This window comes from Alosa alosa, chromosome 23, assembly GCF_017589495.1.
Source record: "Alosa alosa isolate M-15738 ecotype Scorff River chromosome 23, AALO_Geno_1.1, whole genome shotgun sequence".
NCBI classification, from domain to species: domain Eukaryota; kingdom Metazoa; phylum Chordata; class Actinopteri; order Clupeiformes; family Clupeidae; genus Alosa; species Alosa alosa.
The window spans coordinates 8,540,337-8,566,424 of NC_063211.1; the positions used below are offsets into that span (position 1 = coordinate 8,540,337).

The window sequence follows — 26,088 nt, forward strand, 5'->3', positions numbered from 1 at the left end:
GGACTTTCGGCAGCTCGGAGCTTTAAGTGTGAAATGTGAGGGCACGGATGAGTGGAGGCTATGAGAGCGCCATGGCAACTATATCTCTCTGGCCCAGTATTTTGAATGTCGACAAAAACCCATTAGGCTCATCGAGCCTTTCCACCCGTCCATCAAAAGTGTCTTACGCAGATGTAAGCGTACAAATCTACTTGTCTTGGTTCTGTGTCCTGTTTGAAGTATTTTTTTTTTACTAATTCTATAAAAAGACTAGAAATTGAAACATTTTTGCAAGAAACCATGCAACAAAGTATGACTTTCACCTCCATGGATCGGGCCGGGAAAGGTGTCAGGTGTTAGAAAAGTCTCATACACTCATTCAGTCACTATAGCCTCTAAATTACTGTTCAGTCCCTGAAATAAAGAAACAATATGTGCTTTTTACCTTAAAATAATGGCTTCAAATAAATGTTGACAATGACTAATCACAGAGAGAGTGGTGTCTGTCATTGTCACTGCCCAAAAACGTTGAGCACTTTTGCACAACTCCTTGGGACGGGTGCGTCGAAGAAGGACCACAGGGTCACCAATATCGAAATAAGTAGCAAGATCCTGCACTGTCTTGATGATGGTCATCTGACCAAAGCGTTGCAAATTGCCACTGTCGACCAAGGACACCTATTGCACTATGGAACTCAGGTGTAGCCTATCATGAAGGAACATTACCCTTTTCAATACTTTTCAATACAATGGGGAACCCATTAGCGTCATTTTCTGATACATATTCCGATACAATTCCATACATTTTCCACAGTCTCATGGATTTTTATGAAACTTGGACAAATGACACTTAAGGTCAATACACATACAGTATATTGGAAATGGAAGCCAAGGCATTAAATACCAATTGTTCCATAGTGTTGCTTTAAAAACTCAAATTACGTATAAATATAAAATAATGAGAAATACATCAATGCAAACACTCTTGCATTTATCTACATGACGAGTCTGCCGCCATCTACTTAGCCATGTTGGCTGATGTGTGCTCAGCCAACATATATTCATTGTCTTTTTTTAGGAGCCCAGTAAGTACATCTGCAAAACAAACACCTCCTTCGGCAGACAAACCATTTTCACCATGGTTATATAGATTTCTAAATCGATATACAAACTTGCACACAGAGCCTAAGGCACCTGAGCCATGGGATCGGTGCAATGCTGAGTTGCCTTATCTCTCCATTAGCTTATGTCTGAGAGCTACAGGGCTTGGAGAGAGCACTCCCATTAATAATAGACAACACCATGATCTTCAGTGGGACATAAGAAGATCTACCCAGATGGCAGTGATAGAAACATGCAGTTTAATTAAGTAATGACACTAAAGAATGAGGTTTGCTTGATGGTATCTACAATGATATATGCAGCATAGATGGGTACTGTAAAACCTTGGTAATGGTTGAGATGTGTACCTCATGCAGTATTGGTGAACATTTTTGAGGTGTACTAAATCTGACATACATTCTCTTTGCACACGGAAATGTAATCTGCAAACCTCTTCCCTATAATAGCAGTCATGGAACATACATTGTATCACAGATAAAAGAAATGTTTATTTTCTCCATTGTATTTTTATATAATTGAACATGACACTATCATTAATCAAAACAACCGTGATACTATAAAACCTTGACATTGTACAGAATTAATGACTGTTACCCAGATTCAAGACTCACCACATCACCCATCTCATTAAATACTAATGTGTTGTACCATTACAATGTCAGCTGACATAAAAAAATGTGTAGCCACAGTCAGATGTAATCTTAAACCATACACCAAAGCAACATATAATAGAGAGAAAGATGGAGGCCATTCTCTCCAAGTGCTTCTGGAGTTTTCCTAGCTCCACTTAACCACACAACATCATACCCAAGCAAACCGACCAAAGAGAAACAGCTAGGGTTCATGATGTAACCTGTCAATTTCAGTGTGTAATTATTCTTTTATGTCTACCTGACTAAATGCAGGTGTTTTTTCCCCTACATTAGTTTCCTCATCAAAATGTTGCAAAATTAGCATGAAGTCAGTATTTCAAATTCAATTACATGGAAATACACTTGGAGCTATTCACATAACTCTCCTGAATGTGTTATACTGTAGTGTTGGACAGACAATATGTAAATCCATGTCCTTTGTAGTGGTTTCACAATATAATTGGCTGTAGTTGCTGCCAACTTAATTTTACTTAGTGGTCCTTATGTGGAATGGCATTATGCAAATGTGCCTGAGCAAAACTGGCTATAAAAGAATATGGCATTGCAGAGCTTATGGTTTCCAGATTTTCATATCTGCAACATTCCTGAAAATATGATTTAAATACTCAGTAATACCACATCTGCATCTTGACAGTGTTAGTCAATATGCAGGGTAAGCGGCTGTTTAAAGCCCATGACAAAACTAGCGCAGAAGAGAACCAGAGAACACCTATTACGCTGCAGCTGTTTCCAAATATAAGGACCTATTGCTGAGCAGCATTTTAGAAACACTGATGTTGCTTCATTGATGATTTTATTAAATGGGAACTTTATGACGGTTGTAACTAGCAGAAGTCTGTGTGTATTCATGAATGTGTGAAGCAGCATTTCCCAATAGGCTAAACCAAAAGCATATGAATATAAAACTACTAAGTGCATATTTCTTTTGATATATTTATAATACACTTTCCAGAAATACAGCATACATTGTGTCAAATGATTTGTGATTATCTTGAGTACAATACAATTGTGAGCGAAAATCAGCCATGTGCTCACTGTAACTAAGCCAAGACTAAGACGAGTGATATAAAATCAAGGCATTGAGTCAGTAAAGCCCAGTTTATCTCAGTGATCATTGGCCTCTGTGTTGTCCACTTCTAGTCCCTCAATACAGAGATGTGGGACATGCGGATCAGAATGAGCACAAGTGAGGAGCGATGAATCATTGGTGACAATTTGCTGAACATTTCGTCTCTCTGTTCAATAACATGACAAGGACATGGGGCTTCTTGGCTGCCGCAAGATTTTCCAAAAAATCTAGCATTTTCTTTTTTTTCCTGTTTCACTCACTGTCTCTGAACAGCCTGCTGGCTAAATGAACCAAAACGTGGATATGAACCACTGCAGTCAGCATAGACAGATCAGATATGCTCTCACAGGTAATGCGCCTTTGTGTTCTTGACAAGATTTCTGAACTGGCATGGAGACAAGTGCTGATGTGATATTCTGAGTAATATGACGACAGCCTGCAATTTATCAGCACCTGAGTCTTCCTCCACGTTGCTGCCTCGCTCAGATTAGAAAGGCTTCATTAAAGCCCATTTCTCTGGAATTATACTCAGTCTGTCAGCTAAACAGCACCTTTTTCTGAAGATTAATCTCCTGCTATTTGGATAGCGAGGTAACAATCAGAGCGAGTTTTTTTTTTCTGATGAAGTCTGTGTTTCAAGTGTTTCTATTCACACTCTCTCTTTGTCTCTGCCTCTCTCTCTCGCTCTCTCTCTTTCTCCCTCTCTCAAATTGTACTGGTGTTACACTGTTTGCAGGTGGCGGGCTGCAAAGCTAAAGCTGTGCTCGGCAACAATCACACTTCACAACGTTATTTATTGTGTTTTGTTGGTGATGGGGTGGGGCGTGAGACGTGGTTGTTGGCGGCTGGAAGAAGAAAAGCACAGAGAGCAGAGAGCACAGAACCATTTTGGCGGCAAGCATTAACCTGGAGGTTTGAATTTGTGGTTAAAAGGAAAACATCTGTTTCATTTCAGGCGTTTCACATGGAGGGGTTGTCAAACACCCATCTCGGCACATAATGACAGTCCTTTTCATCAACTCAAAAATTGGAGATTTTCAATTTTTGATGCCTTCCACGTGCTTCACCTCAGACACCTGGCACCTCACAAACATGAACTTAATACGCAGGTAGTCCTCCCATTGTAAATATGTTACCAGCATCACTAAAACACTTAACATCACAATGTTTGTGCATCTGTATGTGTACCATGTGTCAAGTGTGCATGAGATGGCAAAGGAGAGGACTGTGCATGTTTAGGAGAGAGGGAAAGAGGGCTAATTGTTATAAAGGTATTATAGACATATACATCTTGAAAGGCTATTTACAATTTCTGACGTTTTCCACACATACAGTACACACACACACCTTAGAAACTCAAGCCACAGAACTGTGCCAAAAAAGTTACCGTACTCATATGTATGTACAAAATCAAAATAGAAAATCATTTATATGGGCAATCTGTTCACACATTTTTCTCATCACCTGCCTCTGCGTCCTCGCAATTTTCATCGCCAACTATTTGACAGTTCCTGCAGGTTTTATGCAAAAAATGCTCCATGAATGTTAATGTCTCTAGGCTCTCTGCAAGGCTTCTTCTTGTGTCCTCAGATTTTTTTCTGGATTAGTCCAACACAAAGGAGGACGGGAGGGAGGGAGGGAGGGGGGTAAGAAGGGGGCATCATATGAAGTGCTCCCTCTGATTTTCACTCAGCACGTATTGAGAGTTGGCTTCGTTGTTGAAGGGGAATTCGGGACTGTCCTCCGGTTTGCCTGCCTTCGGCGTCGGAGTCTGAAACGTCTCTTTCCGTCGGTACAGACACCTCCCCATGACGGCCAGCACTGACAAGATGACAAATATCACCACGGCGATGACACCTGCCGTCAAATGAACGACATCATTATCCAGTTTCATCACTGCACCATGGGCTTAAAAACTCTATAGAGCTGAAATTACTGTTTTGTTTTGCTTCAGAGCTGCCACATTTTTCTAAACACTAAAAACCACCAGTGTGTGCATGAAACTTTTATTTTCCAGTTTGCAACTGTTATTTCCCATTTTCCGGAGATATTTTCCACAATTGTACTGTAAGTTGGTATTTTGGAGCCTCAAAGGTCTTTTCACACTATTCAGTGACTGTTGCTGAGTCTTATCATACAATGACTGACTGAAACAATTTCACATGTGAGGAGTATCACACCATGATGGCAGAGTAAGCACTGAGAGACTGTTTATATCTTCGTAAATCCTCCCCGAGCAATGACACTAGCCATTATCCCCTTTCATTTTAGCCTCTTTCTCTAAATTTGTGCCAGGCTTTCAGACAGAAAATCAGACAGGCAATAAAGAAGTTTTGAAAAGTAGCACATCAAACTCCTCAATGACGTCTGTGAGGCATCTTTAAATAATCCTATCAATACAATAATGAGCTTTTAAATAGATGTTTTAAACAGGGCACAACAATTGCTTAACATATACACAAGCTTAATTTTACCCAATGTCACTCCTTTAATATTTTTCCTCTTTCAAAGACCGCTATGCATGACACATTTAATTATTGCGGGTAGAGGGACATGTCTAATTGGAGTGGCAAAATACATCTCCACTCAATTTAATGCCACATTACTGTGCCTGTTAAGAGGACAAAGTATTTGGCGATAGTGGTGAAAAGTTCCTTAATCAGCAAATTATTTCTTTAAACATTTAATTAGTTTTGGTGTCCTTTGTGTGATCCATTCGATTCATGAATAAGTTTTGAGAACTTTTTCTTTCTCAAAAAAAAAAAAAAAAAAAAAAAGTGGGAAACAGCAACTCATTTTAATGCGTTGCTTGGATGGTTAACAGAGTCACAGGAATAATTCCAGCAATATTCACAGGCCGATGGTGAGATGGCATAATCTTTTCTCACTTATTTTTTGGCTTTTTCTATTCCTCTATTGCCGTCACCACAGAGGAAGAAAAGTTGAGAAATCGAATTGAGGAGGAAAGACAACTTTGGGAACGCATACTGGAATTAACAGGGGAATTCAAACTATATCCCAAAAGGCCTTTAAAGGCTCCCCCCAATCTCATATCATTTCCAGTTACTGTCTGGTGAAGAAACTAATAATAAGAATGCTAATAATAACTATTCACTTTCACCAACCCCTTTTTTACTATTATAATATTCAAGAAACACTATCATAGGAGTAAGAAAAATGAAATTCCCATTACCTCCAATTAAGGCAGAATCACTGTTGATTGCATTGACTATTGGCTCACCAGTGCCTAGTGTGCCAAAATGATCTACAGGCGTGTGGAAAAAAAAAAGAGAAAGAGAAAGAGAGAGAGAAAGGGAAAGAGGAAAAGAGACAGAACATCAGTGCCGAGGTCTGAGATAATCACTCAAAGACATGGCTCATTGACCACTATGTCTCCTGTCCACAAGAGCCCATTGAAGCTCAGGCTGGGTTTTGTCCCAAAAAAAAAAAAAAAAAATAAAAAAAAAAAAAAAATGAGGCGACTGAAACGCCTCTGTGGCCTCTCTGAGATTAATAAACTGATTTACATTACATTACATTACATTACATTACATTTGGCTGACGCTTTTTAGCCAAAGCGACTAACAACATGGTAAACAGTAAGTTTTAGAACAATTCTCACAATTTTAGGACAGTTTAAAAAAACAAAAAACATTAGAGTACAGTAAGAATAAGTGTTGTCGGTGAGTGCTGTTTTAACAGTTACTTGTCAGTTTAAAACGGCTGGTGAGTGCTAGGATCAGTAAGACTTGTTGTAAGTGTTGCTATGAGAGTAGGTGTTCTCTAAAGAGCTGGGTCTTCAGGAGTTTTTTGAAAGTGGAAAAGGATGTCCCTGCCCTTGTAGGAACTGGCAGTGTGTTCCACCAACGAGGAACAACAGATGAGAAAAGTTTGGATTGGCTTGAGCGCACGGGGTGGTAGAGCTAGGCGCCGTCGTCAGAGGAGCCGTGTCTGGAGGTAGTGTAAGTCTGTATGAGGGCATTCAAGTAGGTGGGAGAAACCGAGACTACTTTGTAGGCAAGACACTTGAGACTTGAATTTGATGCGGGTCAGCCATAGGTAGCCAGTGTAGCTGGATGAGCAGCGATTTGCCACATTGTGCTTCTGATTTAATTAACAGGGACAGGAGTATTCAATGAGCTACTCCTCTTGAGTCGTACTAGCAGCAGAAATCACACTTTGGGGGAAGAGCCAAGAAAAGCTGGTAAACAAACTGTAATGAACAAACAGGCAGAGAGAAGAGGTGTGGTCAAGCAACCTTGGACAAAGGTACAGTAGATGGATTATTAGGCAAAGACCCACAGACCCACAGGCTAAAGCACCCCAAAACAGAGACATGTCATATGTTCACTGATGCAATTTCCACAGCAGTAAAATATCTCACAAACTGAACCATGACTTTGGAATTTTTTTTGCAGAAGGGCTAACGTCCAGTCCAGAATAAATCTGTGCTGGGCTCCCAAATCATTAATCCGCCACTGACCTTGGAACTTGTGGAACTGTCTAGAAAAAGTGGAGACTAAAAAGAGGAAGAAATCAATTGGGCTGTGTTGATTAAATAGAGAAATCAGTTGGGCTGTGTTGATTAAATAGAGAAATCAGTTGGGCTGTGTTGATTAAATAGAGATCAGTTGGGCTGTGTTGATTAAATAGAGAAATCAGTTGGGCTGTGTTGATTAAATAGAGATCAGTTGGGCTGTGTTGATTCCAGAGAAATCAGTTGAGCTGTGTTGATTAAATAGAGATCAGTTAGGCTGTGTTGATTCCAGAGAAATCAGTTGGGCTGTGTTGATTCCAGAGAAATCAGTTGGGCTGTGTTGAATAAACAGAGATCAGTTGGGCTGTGCTGCATGACATCCTCCTGATGGAGGTTCAAAGGTTAGGCAGTCTGTGTTAACCACTAGAGAACTGTTGTCCGGCCACTAAAGCAGTATTTGGTTTTTAGTTTAAAAAAAAACAACAAAACAACAAAAAATGACTATGTTCCTTAATTATGAAGTGCTGATGTGTTTTGTGCACGACTTAATTACAGTCGAGCCCACAGAGACAGCATAAATGGTACAACGCAAATTCAGCTGATTTCCCACAAGTTTAAGATGTGAACAACTATATTTTCTAATACATTCATACATTCATCAAAAAAATCTAAATATGTTAGATAAAATAAAGAGCATATTGAACAAGCCTTTTAACCAGGGACCAATGGATTAGCACATGATGAATAATTCACAATATATTAACCGCTAAATTAAGTGTCACCAAAACATTTGTTCCTAGAACTATTAGCCTTATGTTTGGCAATTCAATTTGTACTCTGTCAAACCGAAGAGTGAACGCATATATTATGGATGCAGACTGTGCTTTTCCCTTGATAGAATAATGTTTCCTATGGTGAGAGAGTTGGTGGTTTACCCGTGAGAGAGTTGGTATTTTATCTGTGTGTGTGTGTGTGTGTGTGTGTATGTATGTGTGTGTGTGTGTGTGTGTGCGTGGGGGGGGTTTACCTGTGAGAATGGGTACCTGTCAGGGAGTTGATAGTTTACCTGTGAGAGAGTAGGTGGTTTACCTGTGAGAAAATAGGTAGTTTACCTATGGAAATGGATAGTGTATCTGTGAAAGTGTGAGTAGATTACTGTGAAAGAGTTGGTAGTTCACCTGTGAGAGAGTTTATAGTTTACCTGAGAGTGTACAGTAGGTAATTTACCTGTGAAAGTGTGGGTAGTTTGAGAGGGTGTGCATTTCAGTGGGTGTACGAGAGTGTGTAGTTAACCTGTCAAAATTTGTGTATGTTACGGCCACTTTGGCCTCTCAGCTGTTTTCTACTTATAGGCCTGGTCCTGTGTGTCCCGGGAAAGGGGTGTGCCAGCGTACGGGGCGTGTCCCACCTTACCGGATAAATTTGGCCTGGCCTTCGAGAGAAGCGGCGGGACCTTTGCTTTGTGTTTTGTCCTGTTGTTGTTAAAGTCCTTTTGATTAGATATGTTTTCACGTAATTAAACCCTAAACGTGAATTGTCACACTGTCTCCTGCCCCGTTTCTTTGTTACTTTTGAGCCGGGTAACAGTGTAGTTAAGAGAGAGAGTTTGTGTATCATTTCTGAGAGATTATGTGTATTACCTGTGATAGAGTGTGTGTATTCCCTGTGAGAGTGTGTAGTTCACCTGTGAGAAAGTGTGTGTATAACCTGCAGGAGATTACCTGTGCGAGAGGGTACAGTAGATTGAGAGGATGTGCGTCTGTGTGTGTATTACCTGAGAGAGTGTGTAGTTTGCATGTGAGAGTGTGTGTATTATTACCTGTGAGAGTGTGTGTGTATTGTTACCTGTGAGTGTATGTGTAGTACCTGTGAATGTGGGTGTATTATTACCTGTGAGTGTATGTGTATTGTTACCTGTGAGCATGTGTGTATTATTACCTTTGAGAGAGTGGGTGGTCTCTGAGGCATGTGGGTGGCTGGGTGAAGAGAACCCACAGGTGGACTCCTCCAGGTTGCCAGTGACTACCACAGGGCTGGTGGCAGGGTAGAGCAGGGCGGCCTTCAGAGGGGCGATGGAGTTAAACTGGACCACAGACAGACATCCAGTGAAGCCCAGAGCATTCAGTCGCGCTATCTCTGGATCCAGCTCACCCGAGTCTAAACAGAGGACGGGAGCAGTGGGAGAGAGAGGGAGAGAGAGAGAGAGGGAAAGAGCATGAGAGAGGGAGAGAGAGAGAGAGAGAGAGAGAGAGAGAGAAAGAGCACGAGAGAGAGAGAGGGAGAGAGAGAGAGAGAGAGAGAGAGAGAGGAAGAGCATGAGAGATAGAGGGAAAGAGCATGTGGGGAGAGAGAGAGAGAGAGAGAGAGAGAGAGAGAGCATGAGAGAGGGGAGAGAGAGAGAGAGAGAGAGAGAGAGAGAGAGGGAAAGAGCATGAGAGAGGGGAGAGAGAGAGAGAGAGAGAGGGAAAGAGCACGAGAGAGAGAGAGAGAGGGAGAGAGAGAGAGAGAGGAAAGAGAGAGAGAGAGAGGAAGAGCAAGAGAGAGAGAGAGAGAGAGAGAGAGAGAGAGAGAGAGAGAGAGAGAGGGAAAGAGCATGAGAGAGAGAGGGAGATAGAGAGAGAGAGAGAGGGAAAGAGCATGAGAGAGAGAGGGAGAGAGAGAGAGAGAGAGAGAGAGAGAGAGAGAGAGAGAGAGAGAGAGAGGGAAAGAGCATGAGAGAGGGAGAGAGAGAGAGGAGAGAGAGAGAGAGAGAGAGAGAGAGAGGGAAAGAGAAAGAGAGGGAGAGAGAGAGAGAGAGAGAGGGAAAGAGCATGAGAGAGAGAGAGAGGGAGAGAGAGAGAGAGAGAGGAAAGAGCATGAGAGAGAGGGAAAGAGCATGTGGGGAGAGAGAGAGAGAGAGAGCATGAGAGAGGAGAGAGAGAGAGAGAGAGAGAGAGGAAAGAGCATGAGAGAGAGAGAGAGAGAGGGAGATAGAGAGAGAGAGAGATAATTTTTTTTTAGAATTTAGCAAAATACTTTATTGTACATATTTAACAGTTCCTAGGCATTACAAATAAATAAGGGGGATAAAAGAAATAAAGAAGACTAAAAATAAAAGGACAAAATAAGCATTAGCTCAACACGTTATCCATAAATTAATTCATCATTACCTAACTGAGCATAAGACTTCCTTGTATCCCCATACATTTTTCAAACCATCAAAAGTCTTTCATTGCTGAGTAAAATTTAAAAGTCAATCAATATTCTAGACTTCACCAATCTTAAAAAGACAAGAACTAATCTTGACCAAGAAACACCAGAAACACCTTCCATAGCATTTCATTTAATCCCATAATGGCCATCTTTTGCTTGCCCAATTACAAAGTTCAATAATTGACACTGGTGACTTTTCTTCTGCTAATACAAACACCCAAAAATAAAACACTGATTTGTAAATCCCACATTAAAACCTCTGAAAATCCAACTCTAGGGCAAAACAGAATTAAGTCGGACACATTCCATAAAAATGAAAACAGTTCTCTTTCTGGTTCAAAGGACACTTATCTTCAACAGTAGGATTTACAAAACACAAACAAAGGAGTTGACTACTGTGCCATGTAATATTTTCCCACTGCAAAATCACCATACTTTTTTGATAAAGGTGGTTTATATAAAGCTCTCCATGCAGGTTTCACACCATCATAAGCACAAGTTTCCTGCCATGGTATCGCCCTACATTAAGCTTTGTTTTGTTCCAAGACTTTTACACAAGCTTTATAAAAACTTTTCCCATCTGTAAGTTCCTAAATTAAAAGCAGTGGAAATCCAATAAATTACCAGCACACCCAGCATAATCAGGTGTGAGACTTAACAATGGGGAAAGACTCTTCACAACTGGAGCTTGATCCCCTCACTGTGAAATGACTGTAAAAGAGCACTTTCTCTTTCTGTTAGAGCACCCCTCACTTTTATCTAACAACTGTGTCACAATACGCAAAGATTCCTATTTTAAAGCTGTAGCCACATTTCCCACATTGCTAACACTTGGACCTGCACTACACATACAAGATCTCTTAGAGTTCAGATTCCTCCATTGTTTAAAAACATAGTCCAAGGAAGGCAATTCCCGCTGGAAATGTCCAAGCGTCGCGCCTCTAATCAAAGCCGGTTCCTTCAAGAGCCAGTGAAGGGAGGTAGAATTTCCTTCCGCGATGTACATTAAACAAAGAAAACACTTTAAAAAGTCCACAGTAAAACAAGGTAGTTTCTGGAGAGAAAGCTTCCTAGGGTCCATTAGAAATAGAGACAGATCCAAATCCAGCCCCTAGCCTCCGCGCACAATACAGGCCAGGGGTCTCACACCAAATCTTTTGGTCCATACAGTAGCCTCTGTAGGAACTGGAGGCGAAAAGCAGCAACTCTGCTTGCCAGGGTGAACTAGGGCCTTGTCCCCTTCCTCCTTAGGTAAAAACAAAACACTTTGAGGTACCCAGTGTAACTTGGTCCCAGAAGAAGTCCACTATTAATGCTTGTATGCTGGAAAGCAGGTCTGGCGGAGGGTCAATACGCACATAAGACGATGCCACAAAAGAAGATGCCACCAAATTATTACAGATTAAAATCGCCCCGATAGGACATCTGTGGAAGTAACCAGGACCATCTATTAAATGCCTTTAATTTTTTCTCAAGGGTACCATCCCAGTTTCTTAACTGTATTTTGTTTTGTCTCCCTAGAAACACCCCAAGATGTTTAAAACCTCCGGTTACCACACTTAAGCCTAGAGGGAAAAGAAAGTCTCCCCCCTGTTTTATTTTCCCATTAGTAGGGCTTCACTTTGTTCCAGTTAATTTTGCTGAAGAGATTTGATATAATCTTCAACGGTATTAATGAGATTTTCAATATCTTTTTGATTTTAACAATTATGACCACATCATCATATGCAGACAATAACTTACACAACAATTGGAATGTGGTACACACAAAACCAGAAATACATTTTTCTAGCTTGTATAAAGAGTTCAATTGCCAGAGGTACAGCATCCCCGAAGAGCACAGCCCTGTCTTATTCCCCTTTGGACCTTGAATGGAGAGCATAAACCACCATTTATTTTTAATATGCTTTCTCGCGTCACAATACAGGACCTTGATCTTGGCGATTAGACCTGAGCTGAACCAGCTGACAGAGTTTTTCATAAGTATTCATGTTCAACCACGATCAAAATTTTCTCTTGATCTAAGGAAAGTGGGCCAGCATCAAATCAATTGCCTTGAGAGTTCCAAAATCCCGGATTAAGGTATGTGTCAAAGATTGATCTGTTTGGCACACAATAGGCCTGATCAGAATGAATGACCTGTCCCGCTCTTCAATCAATGACTAGACTTTTTGAAAGCAAAAGTTTGTAATGGCTGCTCCAACTTGCGCAACTGGTCTCAATTCTTAATATCTTGCAAGTTGCCTTTCTTGGGAACAAAGTTAAAACAGCTCTTTTTGCAGGATGTGGGTAGCTGACCAGCTTTGGAAATGCTGTCATTTAACACTTCTAGCAGGTCCTCCCAACACAGGCCAGAAGCACCTGTAAAATTCTATGGGAGCCCATCAGACCAAGCTTTCCACACTCCATGCCCTGAAGAAGCGTAGTCAGTTCTTCCAGGGATAGTGCTGCCTCTAATTCTATGGCAGATTCCTCTGAGACCTTAGGGAGATCATCAAGGAACTCCTTTCCATGTCCAGTTTTTCAATGTATTCACTAGTGTACAAATTTGCATAGAAACTGGCGGCAATTTTTTATCTCAGCAGGATCTACAGATAGACCCCCTGATTCAGAAAGAGCATGCATGCGCATCTTCTCTGGCCATTTTCCGCTCAAGACTGAAGAAAATTTGGAAGGAGCATCCATCTGTGCTACATTCTGATAAGAGATCTGACCAAGCACCCTTGCCCTTATGCCCAACAGATCAGCCAATGCCACTTTTTTGGTCTTTGCTGCCTCAGTATGCATGCAATTTCCGTGGATTCCAACTAAAATCTGAAGTTCACAATTTCCATCTCAGGCTATCCATAGATCTGATTATGTCATTTGTGACGTTGCAAGTATATTGCTGACACAGCTGTTTAATATGAATCTTTCCAAAATCCCACCATTGTTGTAAAGACTTAAATGGGGACTTTGTTTTCTAAAATCATTCCAAAAAAAATAAAAACATCTTTAAAATGTGTGTCACTCAGTAGAGTTGTATTTAAGTGCCAATATGCACTCATTGGCTTTATATGTCTCATGCCAATTACACTTTGCACCATGCTGTGGTCAACAATGTAACTGGAATAATATTACAATTCTGAAAAATATTCACGATGATGCTTAAAACTGTACACTCTATCAAGCCTAGCCAGAGACAAAACATTACCCCTAGCATGTGCCCATGTATACTGTCTTTGGTTATTGAAATTCCTCCAGATATCACTTAGTTCATGTTTGTTAATCATCTCAACAAGTTTTTCTCGTGAAGCACTATGTGGCTCAAGATGATCCCTATCAAGATTTGTCTCCGTACAATTAAAATCCTACTGCTAAAACTAAATATTCATCTTTGTTACAATTATTCAATGCATTACATAATTGGTCAAAAACAACATCCGATCAAACCCAGATGAAGGTGCATAAACACACACAAAAACAAAACATTATGCTCAAAAACTGCTCTGATTTTTAAAGTTAGGTCCCTCTACTATACTCTCAACAGCATAAGAGGAAGGAACAAAACTTCTAGAGAAAGAGCAAACCTACTCCTCCACTCACAGAGTTTTATGGCTGAAAAAGTTTTACCTTCCCATTCTCTAACCCATTCAGCAGCATTCATATCATCACTATGTGTTTCTTGAATAAACATAACATCAATATGCTTTTGTTTTAACAATTCAAAAAGCTGTACTCTTTTCCTCGGTCCCTTGTACCATTGATGTTTTTAAAGTTGCTATTTTAAAATTACTCATTGATAGAAGAGCGTGAAAACAAATCAATAAACAAAAGAACAAAAACAGAAAAAGAGAGTTATGCGGTCTCACTGTCACTATCATCGATTTGTTGATTTAATTTGGTCAGAATTTCCTTAGTCTATGAACCTCTTGATCAGTGAAACTTCCTAAACTCCTTAAGTGCTGAACTGATCTCACAAAACCTTTGCATCTGGAAAATGGTCTTCCACTCGAACCCCTCTAGCATTCTTTGTGGAGTCAAGAAAACTTTTGATCATGTTCAATGTATATACTCCGGCTCCCGCTAGAGGGGAGAACACGATAGAGTCTGGCGAATCATTCTCTGTGTCAGCATTCCTAGCAACCATGTCATCAATTATGTTCTCCGTAGTAGACGCACTAGCAACCTTTTTGCGCCCTAGGACGCCTACCACCAGGTTTCTTTCTTTTGACAAGTGGAGCTTTGAATACCTTATCATCCGTCTCCATTAACTCATTAGCGCACAAAACTGGCTCTGCATCCTGAGCTGTGATTCTGTCTTTGCCATCCATCAAGTCATTCGTTATTTTTTCCATCATAACAGTCATAATATCATTTTATGTTATCATTACTTGATTGTGCATTTTCGCTATTCTCCTCATTCCCACCAGCATTAGATATATTATCTTTACCTACCCGGTAAGCTGTCGGTGCTCCTGCAACCACCGGGTCGCTGGACGGTTCAGTCTCCTTATCTCCTTCGTTATGCTCACCATTAACTTTGTTTCCTTCTCCATTAACCGGCCCAGTCTCTTTATCTCCTCCTGCACCTCTGCTATGATCACTGACACATTCGCCTTCTCCGTTAACCGGCGCGTTTTGGGCCGCAGGTATCTTTTTCTCTGGACAAGACCGAATAAGATGGCCTTCCTTCCCACACCCAAAACATTTCATTGACTCAGTTGTAGCAAAAACAACGTAGTCAAATTTGTCAATTTTGAACTTAAAAGCCACATTAAGTTCGCTTGAATAGTCTTTCAAAATCATATAAACATGCCTCCTAAAAGACACGACATGTTTCAAAAGCGGAGATTTACAACCAAGGGGAACTTTCTTAATTGATGACATAATTTGTCCAAACCTTGCCAATTCACGTTCCAAAATTTCATCTTTTATAAACGGTGGTACATTTGACAATGTTATACGTTTAGCAGGGGTCACCAGTGGAAGAACATTTAAAAAAGTGTCTTTGATAACAACACCCTGAGTTACAAGCGTATTCACTTTGTCAACACTGTCCAGAAAAAGGACAACGGATCCATTCATCCTTGAAGCTGATACAACACTATCATGACCTACAACATTACCTACTTCTAAACCGCATTCCTCAACTGAAATATCAGCGCTTGCAGCAATTTTAATTGCATGCCGCCGACTTAAGTTTTCAAACGCCATTGCTTCCTAAACAAAGGGATACACACCCAGCGACTACGCTGGGTGTAAAAACACCCTAAGCGAAAATAACTGAGAAAAAACACTATAACAAATACAAAAGTAAGGGAAAAAATTAAACCATGAAACAAAAAAAAAAAAGAAAAGATAAAGGATAGAAGGTGGAGAAAACACTCACACCAAACCAACAGTGTTCAAACGCTCCCGCACTCACAAACGCCACACCCACTCAGAGAGAGAGAGAGAGAGAAAGAGCATGAGAGAGAGAGAGAGGGAGATAGAGAGAGAGAGAGAGAGAGAGAGAGAGAGAGAGAAAACACCAACAAATGCATGCAGGGCAGAATTAGGCAGATTCCCATTGGCATTAAATATACAAAAACGATCTTTAAAATTCTGGATCCACCTAAATTCTAGTGACGAGAACACCATACAGTTTCAAGCATACAAAACCCAAGAGGTCAGCCCTAAAACCAGTCCCCTTTGCCAGTTGGTTCTGAAGTTAACTAATACTCTAACCCATCGATCTCAGACCAGCACTGCTTTTCAAAATCAGATCAAAGTAAAACAAATTATGAATCAAAGTAAGAATAAGTATCTGGAACATTGGGATGATCAAACAAAATCACAATCCAAATTAGAATGTTACTTGTCACTAAAACGAGATTATGAATTGGCAGAGTACCTCTCCACCATCAGAGATACAAAGCAGAGACAGATTCTTACCAAGTACAGGCTAAGTGACCACAGCCTTGCCATAGAGAAAGGCCGGTACAAAAAATCATGGCTTCCCAAAGAGCAGTGGCTCTGTGGTCACTGTATGACTGGTGAGGTTGAAACAGAGATGCACTTTCTCCTATACTGTCCAAAGTTTGAACAGATTAGAAAAATATATTTTTTACAATTCTCAAATAAAATTCCAAATTTTAGCTCCTTTAAAGACTGTGATGAATTGGCCCACCTGCTAGGAGAAGGATTGACTGCTCCGCTGGCTGCAAAATACGTTACAGCTTGCCACGACATGAGGGACAGTGAGTCGGACACTTTGCCACAATACCCGACCTAATGTCTGTAATTAATCCAATGTATTATAATGTGTATGCTGCCCGTGTGTGTGTGTGTGTGATCACATGCATATGTGTGTGTGTGTGTGTGTGTGTGTGTGGAAAAAGAGAGAGAAAGTGAGGGTATATACACAATTTTTCATGTTACTGTTTCCTGTAATGCTGTCAATGTTCTAATTGTTATGCTGTTTTAATTGTGCTTTGGCAACACTGTACTTACTTACAGTCATGCTAATAAAGCAACCTTGAATTGAATTGAATTATATTGAGAGAGAGAGAGGGAAAGAGCATGAGAGAGAGAGAGATAGAGAGAGAGAGAGAACATGGTAATAAGTAGTTTATACAGTCAGGTTCAATAGTGAGATAGAAGGGCGGAAGAAAGCGAGCTGCAATGTGAGAGGAGATGAGGACACAGGGAGGAAGACTGATGTTGTGATAAACAGACCGCACAGCAAATAGAGCGCAGAAATGCAAGAGAAATCTGGAGAGACGGAGAGAATCATAAGGAGAGGTTAAGGAGAAGGGGAAGAAAGAGAGGAAGGAAAACATAAGTTGCGGTAGACAGGCACACGGCACTGAAGAGAGAGATAGCAAAAGAGGGATAGAGGGAGCGACAGATAAGAGAGGCCGGAGATAAAACGGTAAGAGGAAGATTAATGCAAAGGGAGAAAGAGAGAGAAATAGAGGGAAAGAGGGAAAGAAATAGAGAGAGAGAAAGAGAAATAGAGGGAAAGAGATTTTTTTAAGCGCTAAAGCTGCAAACAGACGCACAAACACTCCTTATCACCACAATCCACAGACTCAGAATTTGCTCCAGCTAGCATTATGTTACAGTTTGCGGTAAAGTGCACCCAAATCTAAAGCTCTGCTCGTCGACCTCACAGTGGGTATGTCCTCAACCCCCGTCATTTCTGTATGCACAAGTGGTCTATTTGTCGGACTGATCGATGGCGGGCTCGATCGGGGGAAAACGGCAAGAAATCCACCTCCTCGCCTGCCCCGGGTGTGACAGACTACCCATGCAGTCGGCGCAAATGAAGTGCTAGTCACGTGTAAGCACAAACAAACCTGAGCTGCCCAGCTCTTTTTTTATTCTTCTGATGGACGGAGGAGAGGTGTCTTGTACCTCTGCCAAAGTGCTGTGTGTTACCGGAGAAGTAACAGCTAGTGCCATAGGAAGGAGTGAATGAACAAGAACATGAATTATGCATGTATGACTGAGCGTAGTATTCCCTTAAGGATAGTAATGTCTGCTCATCAGTCTGTCTTGTTTCCTGCCCCAATCATCCATCCCTCTCTCTCTCTCCATCTTGCCATCTCTCTCTCTCTCCATCTTTCCCTCATTTGCATACCCATAATAATAGCTTCTATCAAACTTGTGCGATGAGTTTTCATCACACTTCACTTTAGATTTTTTTTTTTTTTTTTTTTTTTTTTTAAAGTAAAAATGACCACACTGTTCATAAATGACTTCTAAAACTGCATATGAAGGCTGAATATTTCAATTTGAAGTTATAAAGAAAAAATCACTCTGGGCAATCACAGATGCCTTTTGTTCTGCATTTTACTTTCATTATTACATCTCTGGTGTTTTTCTTCATCCAACATTAAAACTAGTCCATTTACTGGGCCTTGAGTCTTGGTGTTCATGTGTTTTCGCATTAGAGTGACCTAGTTCTGGCTCCAGTCAAACAAAACATAATGCAAGCATTATCTGCACTAAATAGAAATAGCAATCCCCCCTCACTAAATGTCACATCTCAAACTAGCGGCAGCCCAACATCACAAACAAGCGGCCTAATGCACTGCAGAGCGTAATGTTATGCTATAAGGCCCAGTGGTCGCCTCTAACTACATGATCACTTATGAGATTCTCCCCATCTGCCTCGACCGCTGGCTTACTTTTATCTTTCACTGAAATGTTTTTGTTTTTGTTTGTGCTGTGTTTTTGTGTGTGTGTGTGTGTATGTGAAGCCATGAGGCGAATGCCATGCTGTCAAAAAGCACTCCAGTGTGTTAAGGGGGAGGTAAGCAGGGGGTTGGGGTGGAGGAGTAAGAATCTGTGAGGTGGGGGGGGGGGGTATTTTGTCTGAGCTACAGCAAATCCCTCCTCCACTCACCGTGCACTTTTCCCAACATCACCAACTTGATGGCGTTGAACTCGACATCCGACGTGATGTTGAACTCCTCTTGTTCATACTGGTCAACCTGGCAGAGGGCAAACGCAGCTCATAAACACAGAGAATTGTGAAGTGCTTACGTCAGAGAGGGTTAAAGCGGAGCTAGTAATCAAGGATCTTTGCTTACGTGTATGTATGTGTGTGTGTGTGTGTGTGTGTGTGTGTGTGTGTGTGTGTGTGTGCACATGTGTGCATGCATTGGGGAGGGTGGGAGCGGATGAGAACTGCATGGCACTCTTCATGATTCAAATTATCGCAGATGTGCTCTACCATGGAGGGCATTTTAATTAAACCTGCTCTTCAAAAGTGCTTTAAACACATCATTGCCTCAGCTGTTGAGCCTATGCCATTCAATTAATGGGAAGAGCTCAAGCCAAGGCAGATTTTCTAGTTGAGTTTACATATTTGAAATGTGATTATGATGAAAGCTTGGACTAATTGCAAAGGTTACCTCCTGTGCAAAAGACTATACTAAGACTATTTTGAGCTCAAATTTGGTTTGTCTATTGATAACAGGCTGTTGTGAGGTGGGTGTACTGTACGTATGAGTGATGACCATTTTTTTTTTTTTTTTTTTTTTTGTGTTTTAGGAATCCTGTGCAGTAGCTTTGATGATATTTTAAATCCATATGCTCATCCATCAGGCCAGATGCTGCTGTTCTTGGAAAGATTGTTTCTCTATCGTCTTTTAATTATTATTAAATAATTAGCTGCAGTGCAAGTTCAGTCAACAGAATGACAGAACAAATGCTTTTTAAAGGGGCTTGTTAAGATGTCGGTTAGATACCCCACCTGGATGTAGAGATTTTCTGCCTGTCTTCTGATGGACACTATGTGAAGCTGTCCATTAGCCAAGTTTCTCGTGCTCGTCCTGAAGATTTCTGCATCCCTGTTACTTTGCAGTTTGTACTTGACATCTAGATGTCCTACAGAGAAAATACACATATTATTCACACCCTGACTAGCCATGACTGGAACGAGCTCCATTGTACAATAATGCTTTCAGTGAGGAACAGGGACAATTAAAATCCTAAAAATGTTTACTCCAGGAATAGAGGATCTCATTCATGAAAGCGCAGGCAGTAGTATTCAGCTCAGCACAAAACAGTCACTTAATACGATTACTATTAATCCCCTATCAATAACTGAGATTCTAAAACAAATTAATTTTCATAGTTTTAGTATGAACTAGACATTCATGCTTGTCCTATTCATCTACTGTTTATGTGTTCTGACAGCATAAGACTAATTAAAGGAATAGAGAAATTGGGGGAACTGAGGGATGGAAAAATTAAAACATTTCAAAGAATCACTCCCACAAAGCACAGAATACCAATTATACCCTCACACATAAAGATGAAATCTCTCTTACGATAACAATCTCATTAAAACTGTGAGCACACTCTCAGCGGTACAGACACTAATCTTTACCTACATAAAAAAGTGCCTAAATGTATAAATACTGTCAGACTCTGTACAGTATTCTGTGTCTGTGTCTGAAAAATTAAACTAGAATCTGGCGTAGTGCAGGTCACCACCCGCACCAGTAAATCTGGCAATTAAGCTCCCCACAAAGTCCTAGACCTTAAATATCAGCATGGAGAATAAACAAACTATTAACTAATACAGAGGCTCAGGATTTATCAAGCCGTTCGACAGTCACTCTCCTGGTGTCTAACTCGATAAAGTCAGCCTACTTTGCAGTGCTGATCACAGACAGCTCTTCTGCGAAAATGGCCCCGTTTTCAAGGGGTCAGTGTCTGATTGAATGATCCCCCTTTACTCCACGTACATACTTCAGAAGCTTTAGAATTACAAAAGCTCCTGTCTTATCATTGTTGATTCACACCCAGTGATGGAAAGTGCAGAACTGAACTGATGAAAGATATTCAGCAAGTCAATGTCACATGCCAAAGGCACTGAGGAATTAGCTAATAACTAATGGATTTAAATCCATGAAATTGTTGACTAGGCATGACCATGAGAAAAACAAAAATTGTTTGTTCAGCAAAAAAACAACCTCCCCAACCCCCCTCAAAAAACATTATGAGTAAATTAATTGCTGTTTGTTTATGGAATGAATATTAATAAGCCTCGGAGTTGACAAAACGGTGACAACCATAGAAACAGTCCGGAGTTTATGGAGCTATCTGTTCTACACGCGTGTATGCATACTCTAATTTATGGCACCTCTCTTTCAGAGCAACAGACTGTCTCCTCCAGACTCTTAACAGCCCTTTTTAAGAATGCAGACAATGCGCAGGGACTAATTTACTGCACATGAATTGAGCGGTACTGGCTTCTGACAGCCTGACAGTGTCTTCGGAGACTCAGCGACTCATGCTAATCCAAATGAAAAAGGCTCAAAAGCCGCCAGTGAAATGAAATGAGGGGTGAGATTAGAGCCGGTGGAGTTTTCCAGACCATTTCGGTTGAGCAGGACAGCAAGGTACTCGCGGTAGTACGAGCCCACGTAGAGCAGCAGGGCCGGCGCCTGAGTGGTGCGGAAGCCAACGGTCACATTCTCGGCACGCAGGGTCATGTCCGAGTAGATGGACGAGGCCTGGACGCTGCTGTTCCTGTTCAGCTCGTAAGGCTCCTTGAACGTGTACGACACCGACGTGGTGGACTTGAAGTAGGCAGACACCTCTGGAATTACAGAGTTGCAATGAGAACCAATTGTTTATTACCGGAACAACTGCATGTGGTTTTGTCATAAGCATAATCACTTGACAGTGCATTGAAATGTTAATAATAACACTTAATAAAATAACACTAAATAATAAAGCTTTGCTAATGGTGGTCTTTAAAGCAGCACTAAAGCCCTTAATGAGCCTTCAAACCATTATAACAATAGCTTATTAATTACAACTGTTTCACACATATGGATTACTAACGGAAATGTGTTTTGGTTCATTGATTCTGTCAATACGCCTAACTGTGATGAAGTAGATTTCTGATGTCACATTATATGTTTGGGTAATCTGATGACAGGCTATATGATTCTTTGTTAAGAATGCCATAAGTGATACCAAAATAAGCATCAGACTGCAGTATTACTCAGCATAAAAAATATCTGTATATATCAATATGAGTGTTAAATGTGTTACAGTGTTTGGCCAGAGAGGAGAGAGGAGTTACCTTTCTGACAGAAGGCCCCGGTGTAGGCGGACAGGCCACAGTCACAGGTGAAGCCTGTGTACCTCTCCACGCAGCGGCCGTCATTCTGGCATAAGCCCCCATAGCTGCTGCAATGTCCTGGACATCCAGGCCGGACGCCGGGGGTGATCTTGGCCCGCTCCTCAAGGTCCAACGTCCTCCCGTTCAGCTGCAGGGAGCGGATGCATCCCAGGAATCCCTTCTGCCTGGATGCCGTCCCCCCTACGGAAGATTGTCCCCGACAAACCAAGAGAGGGGGGGAAAAAAGAGATCTCAGGATATATTTCTTTTCACCCCCCCCCCCAACTCTCCAACACCTCCCTGTCCTTGTTTGCCTGTGTGAACAGAACCACAATGAGGCACCACTCGTCTCTCCCGGGAGCACAGCACTGTCAATACTGTTACACTACAAAAGCCGCTTAAACGACAAGGCGATGAAAACAAAGCCGTGGGTGGACAGATGCAACCAAAAAAGATGCGGAAAGACTCCTATCAGGCACCTGTCTTCTCCCTTCACCTTGTGTGCCTGCCCCATCTCTCTTTTCCCCACTTCTCCTTCTCTCTCTCTATCCCCCCCTCTCTCCCTCTCTGTGCTGTGGCTGCAGGCTTAATCCCCCACAGTCACTCGTTGTTTCATGTATTCAGACACTCCTTTCAAAAGCGATGATCAATGGCGCTCCTTCCTCGGCAAGGATGAGCTGGATTTCCACTCGCTCGCCGGTCGCCTCTGTGCGGCTGTGCCGCTTTGCAGCCGTAATTGAGAGTCACTGAAAAACACTGTCTCTTGTTGATTGTTGGCTTCACAGAGGATTACTGTTGTGGCAGGTCCACCCAAAACACTGCGTAGCCTACCGAAGACGCCACTGAAGTTGCAGTCTTGTAAATGCACCAAGGGCATCTATGCAATTTGTTAGCTCAATTACATTTTTTTTCATGTGACTGCATGCCTGGAGACAATGACAATAACACTTCTAAACATTTTTCACATTTCCAGTCAATGATCTGTAACCAAATAACAGCTTAGCTTGAGCTATGGGTTCAAAGGGACTGCCTGAGTGTCCTGGCAGCGCTGTGGGAACACATGGCATTTCATGCAATATATGGAATCTATCCACATATACAAAATGAGAGACAAACCTCTTTAATCAACCAATACAGCAGATACTATAGGCACAGCAAGGAGAATGAGATCTGGGATAAGAAATTAGCTTGCGTATCGAGCACGAGGCTAGTGATTTATGGGGAATTTGAAATGAGGCTCTAAGTATGCTATGAGCACCACAGCACAGATAGGCTATCACAGTAAGACTACATCAGGCCATCTGGCTCATGGCTGTATGGATATTCAGTCATATTGCTACATCAGTCCACATCAGTCCCCACAACAGACCTGCTTAACACACAGCTGGGAATGGCTGCCATGCCATTTGTTTTTTAGTATCTGAATATAAACAAGCACCTTTGGCTTGCACTTGAAGGGTCTGGACAATGGCTCTTGTAAAGCCTCTCACTGACAACTGCCAGAGAAATAACCACGGTAAAAACAGGATGGACCAGAATGGACAGAGTAGAATGGACTTTAAAAAACACAAAACACTACAGAGATGTGAGACCTGAGATCCTGAGGGGCCTTAAAGCATGGAACACATTCCAGCTCAATCCTCTTTAAAGCAGCCTAGAGTTGGGAACCTCTCGACGGCTCATTGGTGGTTGGTAGTCTCTTATTCACTGCCAGTAATGATTAAGGATTATCCACCCAAGCCCCCACACACACACACACACACACTGTACCAGCAAGAATTATCAAGATTCTATTTTTCATCTTGCTTCCATTCCCCCCCCCTCTCTCTTCCTTCTCCCCCATAAGAACTCATTTAAGCAGCGGTATTATCAGATATGAGGATATATATTTCATATTTGCTAACAGATCAAGTTTTTATTGTACGCCCATTGATCGCCTAAGGCCTTGTTTGCTTTTGTTTATTCAAATGCTAAAGCCGATCTGGCGCTTGGATGGAGGATGGAGGTGCGATTGAGCTCCTACAGATGGAATAATGGATGATTTCTAGAATGGGTGCGCGACAGGGTAATGAAACTATCAGAGTGTGTCAGCCGACAAGGCATGTTGTGCAGGTCTTAAGTAAAGGATAAGAATCTCTTTCATTAAAGAAATGTAATGGAACATGCATTATATATCCCACAGCCTCGAGCAAGATTCAAGGTGTATTTTTCCACAAGTTGACATAAACCCAGCTATCTTTTCTCCATCATTTTCATGCAGTCCACAAGCTGTATATATTTACTCTTGCATGATATATGTATATATCATGCAAGTATGTATATACACACACACACACACACACACACACATACACACACACACACACACACATATATATATATATATATATATATATATATGTGTGTGTGTGTGTCACACCTGTGTGTGTATAATAATGTCACTGTATCACACACACACACACACACATACACACTCTCTCTCTCTCTTTCTCTCTCTCTCTCTCACACACACACACACACACACACACACACACACACCACATAAAAACATCTTTGATAGTTTTCATTCTTATGCGTTCCATATGAAAGCAACAAGGGGCTTATCACAGCAGAAGGCACTCGACAAGAAAGAGTACTGGTGACGCTTAGCCAATAAGTCATGGGTGGCTACACTTGATACGGCACATTGATTACGTCTTCTGAGCATGAACGGCACTCAGCCATTCAGAATCCATCCCTGAAAGTATGAGTCGAAGAGAAAGCGAGGAGAACATTTTTCGAAATCAAATTGCACCTGGTATTCCATCCGGGCCCGCCTATTTTTAGGAAACGCAGAGTGATTGTACCATTCTTTTTATTGTCACAGCCTAGCAGCACAAATGACTCCATTTCTTAATATTGCACTCCTCTCTCCTTAAGGACTTGCACACAATGAGGCCAGCCTTGCAGTGCTCAAACACGCCCGAAAATGACATTAATCCCAACCAGACAAACCATATCCCCACAGAGTTAAGCCAAGGGGGGAAAAGGGCAACAGGAACAGGAGCCTTTCATTAATGAAACAAATGTTTGTCTGTGTGTGACAGTGTGTATGTGTGTGTGTGTGTGTGTGTTTTGCTTTTGGGTGTATCTTGCGTCTTGCTATTTCCTACCCACAAATAATTGGCTGTTGAGCTGCAGGTGCAGGTGTCCATCAGGGGGCGCTCTCTGCGTGGCCCCGGGCAGATGGTCCACGTGCAGAGAAGCCTCCTTCACGTTGCGCTCGGCCCGCAGGCCGTGCCAGCGGTCGTCGTTGAGCGGGGCGGGCGACTCCACCCGTACCTCCACTGGGCCGTTGCCCACGTCGTAGGAGAAGACCACCTCAAACGGGGCTGTGGGGGGAGCATGGAGAGAGGGAGAGAGAGAGAGAGAGAGGGAGATAGGGAGAGAGAGAGAGAGAGAGAGACAGACAGAGAGAGAAAGCGTAAGAGAGAGATAGTGAGAAAGCAAGATAGAGACAGGTAGATATATATAGAGAGAAACAGAAAAGGGATGAATATTTTGCATTTCTTTGCTTCATAATCTCCTTTTTACCAGACATAAATGATCAAAGCATTGCAAGATGTTGCATCAAGTGATCAATATACTTTGCATTGCTATGGTAAGTCTTAATTACAACAGGGACTAGCACAATTTGCATAACTCTTTATTTGACAACTTGTGTAGTATTAAAACAATAATGGCACAGAGCAAATATAGTCCTAGTTAAACTACAAGGGAGATCAATATTATGGTCGCTTGTAGACAACATTGTAAAAGTTAGAGCAAACCTAGGAATGAATTCATTAATACTAATACCTAACTCAACTCAGGTACTTTGTCACATCCAGTGTAAATCTCTCTCTGATGCAACCTGAGGCAAGAGTGTAGTAATAGTTCACTGTAGAGCGGTCAAAACATGTTACATCTTCTTTCCCTGCAATATGAAAACTATACCCACACA

General features: G+C 41.6%; 1 protein-coding gene across 1 annotated transcript in view; it reads right to left on the bottom strand.

The window, feature by feature from the left end:
* Nucleotides 1-1,569: 1,569 nt before the first annotated feature.
* cntnap3 (contactin associated protein family member 3) overlaps nt 1,570-26,088 on the bottom strand; it is a 103,493-nt gene continuing 78,974 nt past the window's right edge. The window contains 8 exon segments of the mRNA XM_048234638.1: nt 1,570-4,680; nt 6,017-6,088; nt 9,239-9,457; nt 18,867-18,954; nt 19,719-19,852; nt 21,351-21,575; nt 22,068-22,307; nt 25,259-25,477. Coding sequence (XP_048090595.1) covers nt 4,484-4,680; nt 6,017-6,088; nt 9,239-9,457; nt 18,867-18,954; nt 19,719-19,852; nt 21,351-21,575; nt 22,068-22,307; nt 25,259-25,477 — 1,394 coding nt within the window. The 3' untranslated portion in view covers nt 1,570-4,483.